This window comes from Gigantopelta aegis, unplaced genomic scaffold (genome assembly GCF_016097555.1).
Source record: "Gigantopelta aegis isolate Gae_Host unplaced genomic scaffold, Gae_host_genome ctg1618_pilon_pilon, whole genome shotgun sequence".
Classification (NCBI taxonomy): domain Eukaryota; kingdom Metazoa; phylum Mollusca; class Gastropoda; order Neomphalida; family Peltospiridae; genus Gigantopelta; species Gigantopelta aegis.
Window position 1 is genome coordinate 45,802 of NW_024532771.1, and position 15,076 is coordinate 60,877.

At 32.1% G+C, this 15,076-nt stretch overlaps 1 protein-coding gene across 1 annotated transcript in view; it reads left to right on the forward strand.

The window, feature by feature from the left end:
* Positions 1-15,076, forward strand: part of LOC121391079 (spidroin-1-like) — a 41,744-nt gene that overhangs the window by 11,250 nt on the left and 15,418 nt on the right. Inside the window, exon 3 of the mRNA XM_041522831.1 lies at positions 618-1,059. Coding sequence (XP_041378765.1) covers positions 618-1,059 — 442 coding nt within the window. The remainder of the gene's footprint in view (positions 1-617; positions 1,060-15,076) is intronic.

A 15,076-nucleotide genomic window follows, 5' to 3' on the forward strand; every position in this document is an offset into this window, starting at 1 on the left:
AATTTCTTCTAATAGTGGGAAGAAACTATTTCTTGCTGTAACTATTCCAATTTCATCACAAATAATGTCAAAATGTAACAAATAACATGACATCATTTGCTCAACTTTTATTTATATTTGACACATTTGCTAAATTATAAATTTCTTAATGATATTTTAAAGAAGATCTACACTGTTTAGACATTCACATTCTTTCTACACTGTTTAGTGACATTAACAATTCAATTCTTTCTACACTGTTTAGTGACATTAACATTCAATTCTTTGCAAACAATGTTGATTTTGTGACTTTATTGTTTTTATATTTTTTTTATTTCACAACTATTTCATTATTAGTCTTGTAGATGTATTCATTTGTGTATTAAAATATAGCTGTCAAATAATCTTTCCTTTTGCAGCTGGTGGACTAAATCAGACTCAGACCAGTACTGCATTAAAAAATGGCGGGACTTGGAACTCAAACAAGTAGCACAGGTTTGGGCCTTGGACAGACATCAGGACTGAGCATAGGAGGTATGGACAAGCTAGACCAACTAGTTTGGGACTTGGGATGGGAGGCAAAGGGCCAGGTATGGGCCTTTGATGTAGTAATAGTGAATGTAATTTTTATTGTTTAGGACTTGGTCAACCTGGTGGTTTGGGAGGAGGCTTCAGTGGAACTGGTATGGGAATCGGGACAGGATTAGGAACTGGTCTAGGAGGTACTAGCCTTGGAACTGGTCTCGGCACCACTGCTCTTGGAACTGGTCTTGGAACAGGCCTTGGTACCACTGGTCTTGGAACAGGCCTTGGTACCACTGGTCTTGGAACAGGCCTTGGTACCACTGGTCTTGGAACAGGCCTTGGTACCACTGGTCTGGGAACTGGCCTTGGTACCACCGGTCTAGGAACTGGTCTTGGTATGACTGGTCTAGGGAGAGGAACTGGTCTTGGTACAACTGGTCTTGGAACTAATCTTGGTACTGGACTAGGAACTGGTCTTGGTACTGGACTAGGTGCAACAAAGATTGGAGGGGGTGGACCCCTTGGAGGGCTGAGTCTCGCAGGAGCACAAAAAGGGTAAAATTATACATATACATGAACAAATACCAACTGTGTTTCTTTTTTAAAGGTTCTACTCAAGGTATATTCTCTCAGTCTACCGGGCTGACTCAGTCATCTAATCAACAGCTTATTATCAATGCTCAACTGATGTTAAATGCAATTACAATGCCTGCATTGTTTGGTGATGAACGTGATGTCATCATTAAAAAGTTCAACCAGTTAGGTGCATATTGTGGTAATGGGCTTGGTCTCACAAGTTATGGCGGACAAGCCCAGCTGGTCCAGTTCACTTCTGATAAACCCATTTGCTAGATTTAAAGTAAGAGATGTAATTTTCTAAGAGTAACTAGCAGCTCTCTGTAATACGGTTTCTTCATTGACGTTTTATTTTTTTGATTAATAATTAAAATATTTGAAAAGTGATACATTTTCATTGTAGTAGATGTGGTCATGCGATCATGTGATCACATGATCATGTGATCATGTTTATATAGTCAAAAACAAGTTGGGGTCCATAATTGGGTATATATATATATATATATATATATATATATATATATATATACACACAATCTTATACATGTTATGTATGTGGTTGCTAACTGAATGGGTTAAGCATTATAACATGAATTATATCCCAAAACTGTGGAATATTGAAAGTGTTGCGTTGCTTGACTAGGCCAATCAACCATATGAAACATTATAGCTTACTACCTAACAAAATCAAAGCCTCTTTCTGTGCTAGTGTTTACACATGTTATTCAGGTGCTCGTGACTCTCTCTTCCTTACCTCAAAGCCTCTTCTGTCTAGTGAGTAAATTTCTCTCTCTCTCTCTCTCTCTCTCTCTCTCTTCTTAGACAATTTGCTACAGTAAGTTACCTAGTGCTAGGAATGAAGATGGATTAGTAGCTCTACAATTTAAAAAACCAGACACTGAACTCCTTCAACTAAAGATGTCTTGACTAAAACACTTCAAGATGTTGTTGCTAATTCCTCTGTACAAGTTGTTATTATAGTATCAGACCTCTACCAGACTCACAGTAAGTATTTTAACTATATTATATTAATACTGTAATATCTGTTTTAATTTTCCAAGGGGCAAAATTGTAAATTTATATTTTGGTTCAAATTTAAATTTTATATTTTTAAATTGCTATAAAACTAAAGTATTTAAAAAATCTAAGAATCTAAATATTTAAATGTTGCATCAATTTTATTGCCATATTTGGACATGTGATAAAAGTAACTGACCACACCTTCTATTAAAACTGTTATCTGTTACAGCTGTAGACTAGGAAAGTTTCATTGTGAAAAATAGTTTAAACCTTGGATGATGTACTAAAAATAAACACGTTAGACATTGAAATATTAGCAATAAGAATATTTACGGTATTTATGGTATGTTATTGTGTTTGAAATTTTTTTAATGTATTTAATTTTTTACATGAAACTTTGTAATGTGAAAGTTTCTTGATAGACAATTTTTTAATATTCATTATTAACATGGTACCTGTAGCAGACTAGTAGATTATATGATATGATATATATATATTGGTATCAGTTTCAATTTCAATTCAGTTTTTCAAGCACACACACACACACACACACACACACACACACACACACACACACACATGCACACATGCACAACAAATATGGTCCTATTCAATTTTGACCACCAACTTACACACTCCACATGCTAGGCAGTAAAGATTAAATAACTAATTTTATTATTATTAATTTATATTTTTAAATTATTTAATTTATTGAATTTTTATTGAGTAACACATACACATTAATTTTAATAAATCAACAACTTGTTTATAAATTAAATCACAAATAATAATAATAATAATAATAATAAAATAATAATAATAATAATAATAATAATAATAATAATAATAATAAATAGAATATAATAATGTGATATAGACTATATTATATCTCTTCTTTAGTTCAGAGGTGACCCTTTATATCTTAGAACAATCAACATTAGGAAGCATGAGAAGAGTATTTCTACTATACTTTTGTTCACTACAGAATACGAGAAGGTATTACATGTAACTATATTTAGAATTATACGAGAAAGGTATATACATGTAATTATATATATGTAATTATATAATCTTAATTCTCTCTGAGATAATGTGCATGTAGGTTGTTGAGAGAAGTATTTAAAGAGGGTTAAATTTGACTATTTTTGGCGAATATTTGTAAATTTATAACTTGTTAAGTTTATTTTGTATTGTTAATACAACATTTTACCCAAACCTTGATTTTTATAGAAATTTGTCCAATTTCTCCTTCCAAATTGACCACTTAATAACAATACTTACAAGATACAGCCATTATCCATTTAATTAATCTATTAATCCATTTAATTAGTCTATTAATCCATTTAATTAGTCTATTAAATCCATTTAATTAGTCTATTAATCCATTTAATTAGTCCATTATCCATTTATTCAATCCATTAATCCATTTACTGAATATAGTGGATTAATTAATGTGAGGATGTATTTGGTAAATTGCTTCAAAAGAAATCTTTACTCTCCAGCTGTTTAAATTTTACCATTTTTTCTTAAATTTAACAAAAAATTTTGTAAATATTAATTTTGAAATGTTTAATTAATGGTTTGTAAAAATAGGCAAATTCACTAAGTTAAAACCCTGGAAAAAATTTCCTACTTTATGTTATTCATCTATTTGTTGATTAATGTATTTCTCTCTATTTGTTATCCATTTATTTGCATGATTAATGTATTCTTTTATTAATGTATTCTCTCTATTTGTTATTCATCTATTTGTTGATTAATGTATTCTTTATTAATGTATTCTCTCTATTTGTTATTCATCTATTTGTTGATTAATGTATTCTCTCTATTTGTTATTCATCTATTTGTTGATTAATGTATTCTTTATTAATGTATTCTCTCTATTTGTTATTCATCTATTTGTTGATTAATGTATTCTCTCTATTTGTTATTCATCTATTTGTTGATTAATGTATTCTCTCTATTTCCATTTTGCAGTCCCAACTGGAGAGCATAGGCGTGGTCAATGTTTATCCTAAAACTGGTTTTAGCGATGAAGAATTAAAAATGTATCTAGCCACACCTCCAGCTGGTAAGTCATTTGTACATGCTGTGTTTTGTGGTAGACATTTTGTTTATTATTGTCTGTTGGTGGGATCGTTTGACATGTACATGTACTGCAAATCGTATGACAATTACATGTTTCGTAGATCATGTGACATTTACGCATGTGTACCATAGATCATGTGACAATTACATGTATCGTAGATCATGTAACATTTACACACGTGTATCATAGATCACGTGACAATTATGTATTGTAGATCATGTGACATTTACACATGTACCATAGATCATGTGACAGTCACATGTACAATGGATTGGTTGATTCCATTGTTGTTGTCTTGCTCACAAAATAGCCAGGTATATTTAATTTATGAACTATTTGTTATGCTTTGTTTTTTGTTATTTATCAATTTTTGGAAATTCACTCAATTTTTTGTAGCCGTCCTTTCAACCAATTCATACGTCTTCAAATATTAACTTGTCAAGCGTCACATTGTTGTTAGCTATGACTTCTTGTATGCAAAAACCTCAATTCAAATAAAATTTAGTCTATATCCTCATACCCACAAATCTCCTGGGACTGGGAATGAGACTAATTACAGTTTTGTTTCATAACATCTTTTTAAAAAAGCTGGCCAGGGATGAGACTAAATGTTTAGTTTAGTTTTAGAAGGGTTAAAATTTTTTGCAATGAATTCTCGTGTGTGCATAATACAAATGACTGTTATAATGGGATTAGTGAAGTACATATGTCATTTGTCTTGATTCAGCTTTGTTAATGTAAGACATTATTCTACCATCATTATAATATCTGTTATTGTATTTCATAATATAGTTATTGCTATGTCTTGTTGAGGGAGGGGGGAATGGTAAGGAATAACAGATAAAGTCATGTTTAATCTGTTTATTGCATTAAAAACTCCTCTCTCTTGTTGATATTAGAGGCTTTGCTTATAATAACATGGACTTGTAGTGGACACTTGGAGGGAATGAATAAAAAAAACAGATAAAGTCTTGTTTGATCTGTTCATTGTGTAAAAAACTCCTCTTTCTTGTTGATATTAGAAGCTTTGGTTATAATAATATGTATTAGTATGGGACTAGAACAAGTGTCCTCAATATAGAGGTTGTATAATACACTAAAGTATTAGTATGGGACTAGAACAAGTGTCCTCAATATAGAGGTTGTATAATACACTAAAGTATTAGTATGAGACTAGAACAAGTGTCCTCAATATAGAGGTTATATAATACACTAAAGTATTAGTATGGGACTAGAACAAGTGTCCTCAATAGAGGTTGTATAATATGCTAAAGTATTAGTATGGGACTAGAACAAGTGTCCTTGATATAGAGGTTGTATAATACACTAAAGTATTAGTATGGGACTAGAACAAGTGTCCTTGATATAGAAAGTGTCTTTAATGTAGAATGTTCTATTTTCATAAATAAAATGTTCTATATTAAGGAAAATGTCATTAGCGGTTTCATGATGCAGAGTGTAAAGAAGTCGCATTCATACTTCAATTATAGTCTACTATTCAGCACTAGTTCATTCTTGCCTCAAATTGGTATGTCCGGTCATTTGAGACAAAACCTTACATATGAAGGAACTTCTTGATCTAGTTAGAGGTGCCTCCCTATATGGGAACGCTAACTTGATACTTCTACACACAAAGGAACTAGCGATTAAGCACTAGTTTGTCAGAATTGTCTGGATTGTAATAGTGTGTGTACTTAAGGCTTCTAGGCTTCCTTTCCATATTGTCTCACCACCAGCTGATGTTGTCTCTATATCAACCTGGCCATGCCCAGGGAAGTTGGGACATGCATAGCAATTGTTAGATGTCTTGATGGTATGTGCACAGGATGTAGGGAAGACATCCATTAGTGTAGTAATATAATTTATATGGTATAGTATGTGATATAGATAGTACAATAATATACATATATTGAGCTGTTTATATTGAGTAATAGACTTGTATAGATATGATTTTTAAGTGCTTTTTGTGGTGCAGACAACCCACTCAACATGTCTTCTTATTTCCTGCACTTTTATCAAAAAGTTAGACTGAGTAGGTGTCAGGTCAGAGACCTTACTCCAGAAGTCTACTAGTCTTGCTAGCATTTTTGTCTGTGAGAACAGTTAGTTATATGGGTATCCTACCTCCAGGATATAGTTAATGGATGAATGGATGGACAGAGAGACAAGTAGATAGATAGATTAAGAGATATTTGAAATAGCTAGATCAACAGAATGAGGACTGTAAGAATTATTGGTACTTACTGCATTGACCAGGGATAGCTACCACTTTACCACAGTAACCTTGGCCTAGACCACAATAATTTCAGATTATCTGGGTTGTTATTTTGTGTGTTATAGTCTAGAGCCACTGTCATTAAGCTGAACATCAGTACAGTGACCTATGATACCCTCTAGACTAGTGAACATCAGTACTTACCACAGTGACCCAGGATAGGTACTATTAGTAAACTCTTGACTAGTAAACATTAGTGCTTATCACAATGACCTAAGATAGCTACCATTAGTAAACTCTTGACTAGTGGACATTGGTAGTTATCACAATGACCTAAGATAGCTACCATTAGTAAACTCTTGACTAGTGGACATTGGTAGTTATCACAATGACCTAAGATAGCTACCATTAGTAAACTCTTGACTAGTGAACATTGGTAGTTATCACAATGACCTAAGATAGCTACATTAGTAAACTCTTGACTAGTGAACATTAGTTCTTATCACAATGACCTAAGATAGGTACCATTAGTAAACTCTTGACTAGTGAACATCAGTATTTACTACACTGACTTAGGATAGTTACCATTTGTAAACTCTAGAGTCTTGACTAGTGGATATTAGTGCTTCACAAAGTGATTTAAGATAGCTATTATTAGTAAGCTATAAAGTACTAAATACTTTGAACTTATTATAACCACTTATCAATCTACTTATAAAAAATCCATAATTTATATGAGTACACTGAAATTAACTCAATTAAGCAGCTGATTTTAAAAACACATTTTAATCAACTACTTATCACCTTATATCAGTTAACACACAGTGGTCAACCTTAACTAAGCTATTCTCAGCTAGTGTTGACAGATGTACCAGTATCACTTCAATCTCCAGCACTGGAGGTCTTAGATAAGCTTCCCTCACTCAGTCTTTAGTCTTCCATTGTGATAAACAGCAGCCTTACTGTGTCACCTCAACTACTCTGAGTTGTTTTAAGAGACTACAAAAGTGCTCTTGGTTTACACATCAGCCTTGTGTGGAGTACTTATTAGTTTTTATAATTTGCTATTTTTTGTTCAATTAGTTGACTAACCTAGGTTATGTTTTAAGTACTATAATTGCATTTAATAGTCTAGTGCTTACTAATGGTAGCTATCCTAGATCACAGTGGTAGATACTGATGTTTACTAGTCTAGAACTTTCTAATGGTATATATCCTAGGCCATTATGGTAAGTACTGATGTTTACTAGTCTATAACTTTCTAATGGTATATATCCTAGGCCATTATGGTAAGTACTGATGTTTACTAGTCTATAACTTTCTAATGGTATATATCCTAGGCCATTATGGTAAGTACTGATGTTTACTAGTCTATAACTTTCTAATGGTATATATCCTAGGCCATTATGGTAAGTACTGATGTTTACTAGTCTATAACTTTCTAATGGTATATATCCTAGGTTACTGTGATAAGTACTGATGTTCACTGGTCTAGAGCTTACTAATGGTAGCTATCCTAGGTCATTATGGTAAGTACTGATGTTTACTAGTCTAGAACTTTCTAATGGTATATATCCTAGGCCATTATGGTAAGTACTGATGTTTACTAGTCTATAACTTTCTAATGGTATATATCCTAGGTTACTGTGATAAGTACTGATGTTCACTGGTCTAGAGCTTACTAATGGTAGCTATCCTAGGTCATTATGGTAAGTACTGATGTTTACTAGTCTAGAACTTTCTAATGGTATATATCCTAGGCCATTATGGTAAGTACTGATGTTTACTAGTCTATAGCTTTCTAATGGTATATATCCTAGGTTACTGTGATAAGTACTGATGTTCACTGGTCTAGAGCTTACTAATGGTAGCTATCCTAGGTCATTATGGTAATTACTGATGTTTACTAGTCTAGAACTTTCTAATGACATGTATCCTAGGTTACTGTGGTAAGTACTGATGTTCACTAGTCTAGAGCTTACTAATGGTAGCTATCCTAGGTCATTATGGTAATTACTGATGTTTACTAGTCTAGAACGTTCTAATGACATGTATCCTAGGTTACTGTGGCAAGTACTGATGTTCACTAATGCAGAGCGTACCATATCAATTCACTGCGGTTATTTGAGACAATCAAATTAACTTAGTAACAGACAGGGATGTACTCCAATGTTTGATGTTGTAATAGAAATATAATATAAAGAGGATATTTAATAAATGTCTAGCAGGATATATTGTGGACAACAGTATCCAATTTCCCATCAAATGTTTAACAACTAATAATTAATAATGATTAGGTTATGACAATATATAATACTGACATTGTCTAGTAAAACTGCTAGCAGATACTGTAACCATAGTAACATACCTTAATCTGATTTTTTATTGCATGTGTCTTTACCACAGAGTTTTTAAGTGTAAGTGTCCATCTTTTTATAAATGTACATGTACATGTTTGTAGGGAAATGATTGGGTGAGGTTGGTTGTTATGTACATTAATTGTCATGGTAACAGTTGTATGCATTGGTTACATAATAATTTGTAATTTAAATGGATCATTTCATTATGTTACTGTTTATACAAGTTGTTATGAAAAGTACACCTCAAGTTATTAGTGATTTTAATTAGCTTGGTTTAAATTGGCTTCATATAGTTCCTCCAAGTACTAGCATTATAATACTTGTGTCACTGTAGGTTTGAGCTGTTAGTATTTGCTCTATATCATTAATAATAGTTGCTGTACTTGAAGTATCTATATTACAGTAGCAGCTGTTAGTTTTGGTAGTTGCTACCATATATCTGAAGTGTGTATGTTATTATAGCAGCTGTTAGTATTTGTGTTGTGATACCAGAATTACTACATGCACTTGAAGTTCCTATAGTACTCTGTACTGTAGCAGCTGTATTACATGCTATACTTCTTGCAGCTGCATGACAATATCTTGACTAATCCTAGCAAAATTAATGTAGTCATTATTCATATGTTGACTTAAATAATAAGATATGACGACAACTTTTTAGCATTTTTTTAATATAATTTATTAATTTTGTTATTTTCAAGATATTGTATGATAACATGCTCAAAACTATTTTTGCAAGCAGTTCACTTTTGAAACTATTTTGCATCACTTTAGAGTAAGGTATTAGTATGGCAAGTCATAGTATGATGAGAACCATTCTATAGTGGATACTATGGGAACTTGAAGCTGTTATATCAATATGAATTGTCCTCAATATAGAAGAATACTTACTAGTCTGCGACCGCAACCAATGTCCTCAATATAGAGGTTGTATAATACACTAAAGTATTAGTATGGGACTAGAACAAGTGTCCTCAATATAGAGGTTGATAATACACTAAAGTATTAGTACGGGACTAGAACAAGTGTCCTCAATATAGAGGTTGTATAATACACTAAAGTATTAGTATGGGACTAGAACAAGTGTCCTCAATATAGAGGTTGTATAATACACTAAAGTATTAGTATGGGACTAGAACAAGTGTCCTCAATATAGAGGTTGTATAATACACTAAAGTATTAGTATGGGACTAGAACAAGTGTCCTCAATATAGAGGTTGTATAATACACTAAAGTATTAGTATGGAACTAGAACAAGTGTCCTCAATATAGAGGTTGTATAATACACTAAAGTATTAGTACGGGACTAGAACAAGTGTCCTCAATATAGAGGTTGTATAATACACTAAAGTATTAGTATTGGACTAGAACAAGTGTCCTCAATATAGAGGTTGTATAATACGCTAAAGTATTAGTATGGGACTAGAACAAGTGTCCTCAATATAGAGGTTGTATAATACACTAAAGTATTAGTATGGGACTAGAACAAGTATCCTCCTCAATATAGAGGTTGTATAATACACTAAAGTATTAGTATGGGACTAGAACAAGTGTCCTCAATATAGAGGTTGTATAATACACTAAAGTATTAGTATGGGACTAGAACAAGTGTCCTCAATATAGAGGTTGTATAATACACTAAAGTATTAGTATGGGACTAGAACAAGTGTCCTCAATATAGAGGTTGTATAATACACTAAAGTATTAGTATGGGACTAGAAACAAGTGTCCTCAATATAGAGGTTGTATAATACACTAAAGTGGATTAGAACAAGTGCCTTATAGACTGGTGGTCTTAATTTAATTCTGAGAGTCTTTTATAAGTGGTTCTTTATGTTCTCTCATGGGATCACATTTAGAAAATAATAAATGTATTAACTAATATTAATAATTTGACCAAAATTATGTACCAATTATACGATAGCTTTGACAGCTGGAGCTTTAAAGGACATGTGTTAAATACATACAAAAGTAGAGTCCCTCAGTGACACATGTAAACAGGATTTATTTGGATTATATCATTTATCATTATATAAATTACTGGTTGGTTAACCCCATGCCCGGGACACCTGTGTATGTTAGTTTATGACACTTGTGTGTTTATCCTAATACACAAGTTCTTATTTTAACTCTTTGTGAAGTGTTTGTTGTAAAGCATGGTCCTTATTTTTAACTCTTTGTGAAGTGTTTGTTGTAAAGCATGGTCCTTATTTTTAACTCTTTGTGAAATGTTCATTCTAAAATGTGGTCCTCATTTTAACTATTTGTGAATCATATCACATGAACAGATTATTTTTTAATTTAGAAATCTGTTGTCATATCAACAACTGACACTAAATTCAAGTAAACATTCAAAATGAGGATGTTCTTAGTATTTAGAGGTTATGCTATGTAGAGGTGTTCTGATTGTATAATACACTAAAGTATTAGTATGGGACTAGAACAAGTGTCCTTGATATAGAGGTTGTATAATACACTAAAGTATTAGTACGGGACTAGAACAAGTGTCCTCAATACAGAGGTTGTATAATACACTAAAGTATTAGTATGGGACTAGAACAAGTGTCCTCGATATAGAGGGTATAATACACTAAAGTATTAGTACGGGGCTAGAACAAGTGTCCTCAATATAGAGGTTGTATAATACACTAAAGTATTAGTATGGGACTAGAACAAGTGTCCTCAATACAGAGGTTGTATAATACACTAAAGTATTAGTATGGGACTAGAACAAGTGTCCTCGATATAGAGGTTGTATAATACACTAAAGTATTAGTACGGGGCTAGAAAAGTGTCCTCAATATAGAGGTTGTATAATACACTAAAGTATTAGTATGGACTAGAATAAGTGTCTCTTAACACAGAGTGCCCTTTATGAGATGTTCTTCTAATGTGTTAAAAAACACACACAAATATTCATTTTTAGCACTGCGGTTACATGTGACTAGAGCCATTATCCTGAACACCAAATATGTCCATAGTTCATAATCTCCATAATGAGAAGTATTATAAAATGGTTGTACTAATAATGAAACTCTTTGTTCAGTTAAATATATAAATGTTTGACTATTTGAGGGTTTGTCATCTCCTTCTGTTCTATTAGTTTTAATTATGTAGTCAGTAACATTGTAATTACAAGTTTGTAAACAATGATATATTCTTCATTGGGTGTGGGGGCATGACACCTGGATGTACCCTATAGGAGGTTTGTTGGCAGGACAATGAAAATTGTGTTAATTCAGTTTGGTATCATAATGTTTTGGGTGTAAAAGATCATAGGATTGTCATAGGAATTTAATAAATGTAGTACTTTTGTTAAAATGTTATTATTCTAGTGGTTTTATTAATGTTATACAATAAAAAAAGTACATGTTATTACATGTAGTTACATGTACATGTTTCAGTGAAACCTCTTTACTTTTTCTATTATGTTTGTTCTCTTACAAATGTCACATAATTAATGGCCTTATTAAATAATTTTTTTCTACTGGTTATCATTTGTTTAGTGTACAAATCAGTAGATGAAAATAAGATAATAAAATAGACAAATTATTAGAAGGAATTGATGAGATGAGAGATCCAACCAAAGTGAGACCAAGTTACTATTGTAGACATTTTTGATAGATAGCAATTGAGAGGTAGATAATTTGTAGATGGTAAATTAATTATTCTAAAACAGATTTAATATTGTTTGTATTTACTAATTAGTGATAAATTTGATGGTGTCATTATAATTGAAGTAAATAAACACTCCACATTAGCATATTGAAGTACTGGGTTGTTTCTATAGCAACCTAAGTTAGTCTCTGAAGAATGGGAAATTTAAACATGACAACCTACTTGTATGGTTTCAAATATGAGCTACTTTGAATACTCTAGAGGTAGCTGGATGGCTACTTTTTCCACATACCTCCTTTCTCTGTGTGCTAATTTACCATTTATTATCTTTATATCTCTTGTTCATCCATTTTTTGCTCTCAAAATAATTTGACACTTTTGTCATGTGTATTCAAATGTAGAGATATCCTCAATATAGTATCCTAAATGATGTGAACATTTTAATGATTCTATGATAGACATAGTACTTCTGACATAAGTGTATTTTGCTTTGACTGTCTATCGGTCTAACTCCAATAATTGAGGTTATAATTGTTGGTTTTTAATAATTAGTTATATAAGTCTTAGTAGTGGGAATTTAAAACAACCACAAATGTTGTATACATAATGTAAATGATCTTGCTTCTTTGATCCTTTTCTTGGTGAAGATCCTCCCTGTTTGAGGTTATACTCTTAATTATCTTCTCTCGTAGTTCTGGATTGCTTCATTAGAGCATACCACATGATCACATGACACAATGTCATATTGACACTATTTTTTCGTCTCTTTCTTAATTTGGTGGATGATTTCACATGCTAAGTATATTAATACTGGTCTACAGGATATCAGGTATTAGGGTAGTGTCAGCATTGTGACTTGCTACATAAGGTGTTGAACTCCTAGAAAACATCATCTCCCACTTTTAATGAGGATATAAACAATGAAGTGATAACAAGAGCTTCATGTACAAAATGGATAGATGTACTACATCTGTATGATATTTGTATACATGTAGGTATTGTACAATGTACATGTACATATGTACTGATATAAATGATAATGATCTGTATTGTATGATCTTCAACATTACAATGTTACATTTAAAAATAACTTTTAACTAATGTCATACTTGTAACAGTGGTCTAGGATACCTACCATTAGTAAGACCAGTACTATCATATTTACTGATAGTTACTATTCAACTAGAACTCTACAACCAACCTTGGTTTTTGGCTACAATGACATCATTACATAAATATACCACAGTGACCTTGTACTTACCACTGTGACCTAGGAAACACTAGCAAATTTACATTGTATGAGACCACAGTCAAAACTGACACAGTGGTTATGTAATATTACCACTATCTTTTGTAGAAGAGGTCAGTACACCTTGATGCATTTCTTTATATGTTAAATAACATTTTATAACTTACATAAACACATCAGGTGTCTATATCAGTTAAAATATAAAATATATAGGATATCCATAGAAATATATGAACATTTGTCATAGTTCTGATAATAACAGAAGTGTTTAAATTTTTGATAAATAAATTTATTCACATGATATAATTGCTATCTCATAGATCAAGGGAATTATAGTGATGAGACAAAGGTTAACCCCAATCATTGTGGTCAGAACTTTGATGTGGACACGTTTCATTAGTCTTCTACACAAAAAACGCTAAAATTACTTGTACATATTATTGAATATAGATTGTATACATGTACATGTACTGAGTATGGACATTAACTTGTATTATGTACATGTATGTAAATACATGGAATATGGTGATAATGTAATGCTATTACATGTATTAGTGATGATAGTATTGTACTTAGAAGAGTGTTTGTTATCATGTGTACATATCTCTTGATGTCTCTCTCTCACAAGTCGTGGGTTTCAGGTCACCTCCTTTATGACCAGCTGTTACATTAGAGCCCAGTATAGTGCCTGTAATTCAGCAGCTGACTTGTTTTGGTTTGGGCATGTTTTTAGTATATATATGTACATGTGTTTGTGTGTGTGTGTGTGTGTGTGTGTGTCTTGTTTGTATGTATGTGTGTGTGTAGATAATGTTTTTAATGTGTGAATGAGGTTATGTGAAGTACTTGATGTTTCTAATTTAGTTGACTCTAATTGTTTTAATTAATTTGATTTGTTATATTAATATCCATCCATTTAATCTTCATGTTCGATTAATCAATTCAGGTATCACAAATGAAGTATGGGCACTTAGCAAAAAAGAGAATCCAGATCCACAAAAGTAAGTTAACTCAACATTACCTAACAATAAATTGCTCTATTTTAAACAGCCTGTTCATTAACAGTTCCATCAATCCATGCACATACTACCAATCAAATATTAATTGAAGCATCTGTCCTCTATATCTATAACTATAGTAACTATATGTTTGTTTGTCTGTTAGTTTCGTTTTCCTTATTTGGAAATTTACGATGTAATGCAAGAAGTTACGCTTGTTTTGAGCTGACATAAATCTAATTATCTCACATCTCTCCCTTGGGCTCTAAATAGTGCCTCCCATTAGATAAAAGCATACCTTGTCACTAATTTAATAATGCACAATGGCAATGTACCAAATAGGAAAGCCTCCATCAGTTGCCAGTTTTACTCCTGTATGTGTATGCCCTGTGTAACGTCTACCTCTTCATGTAACAATATCTATTGTTGTGTTTGTCGTTCATCCTT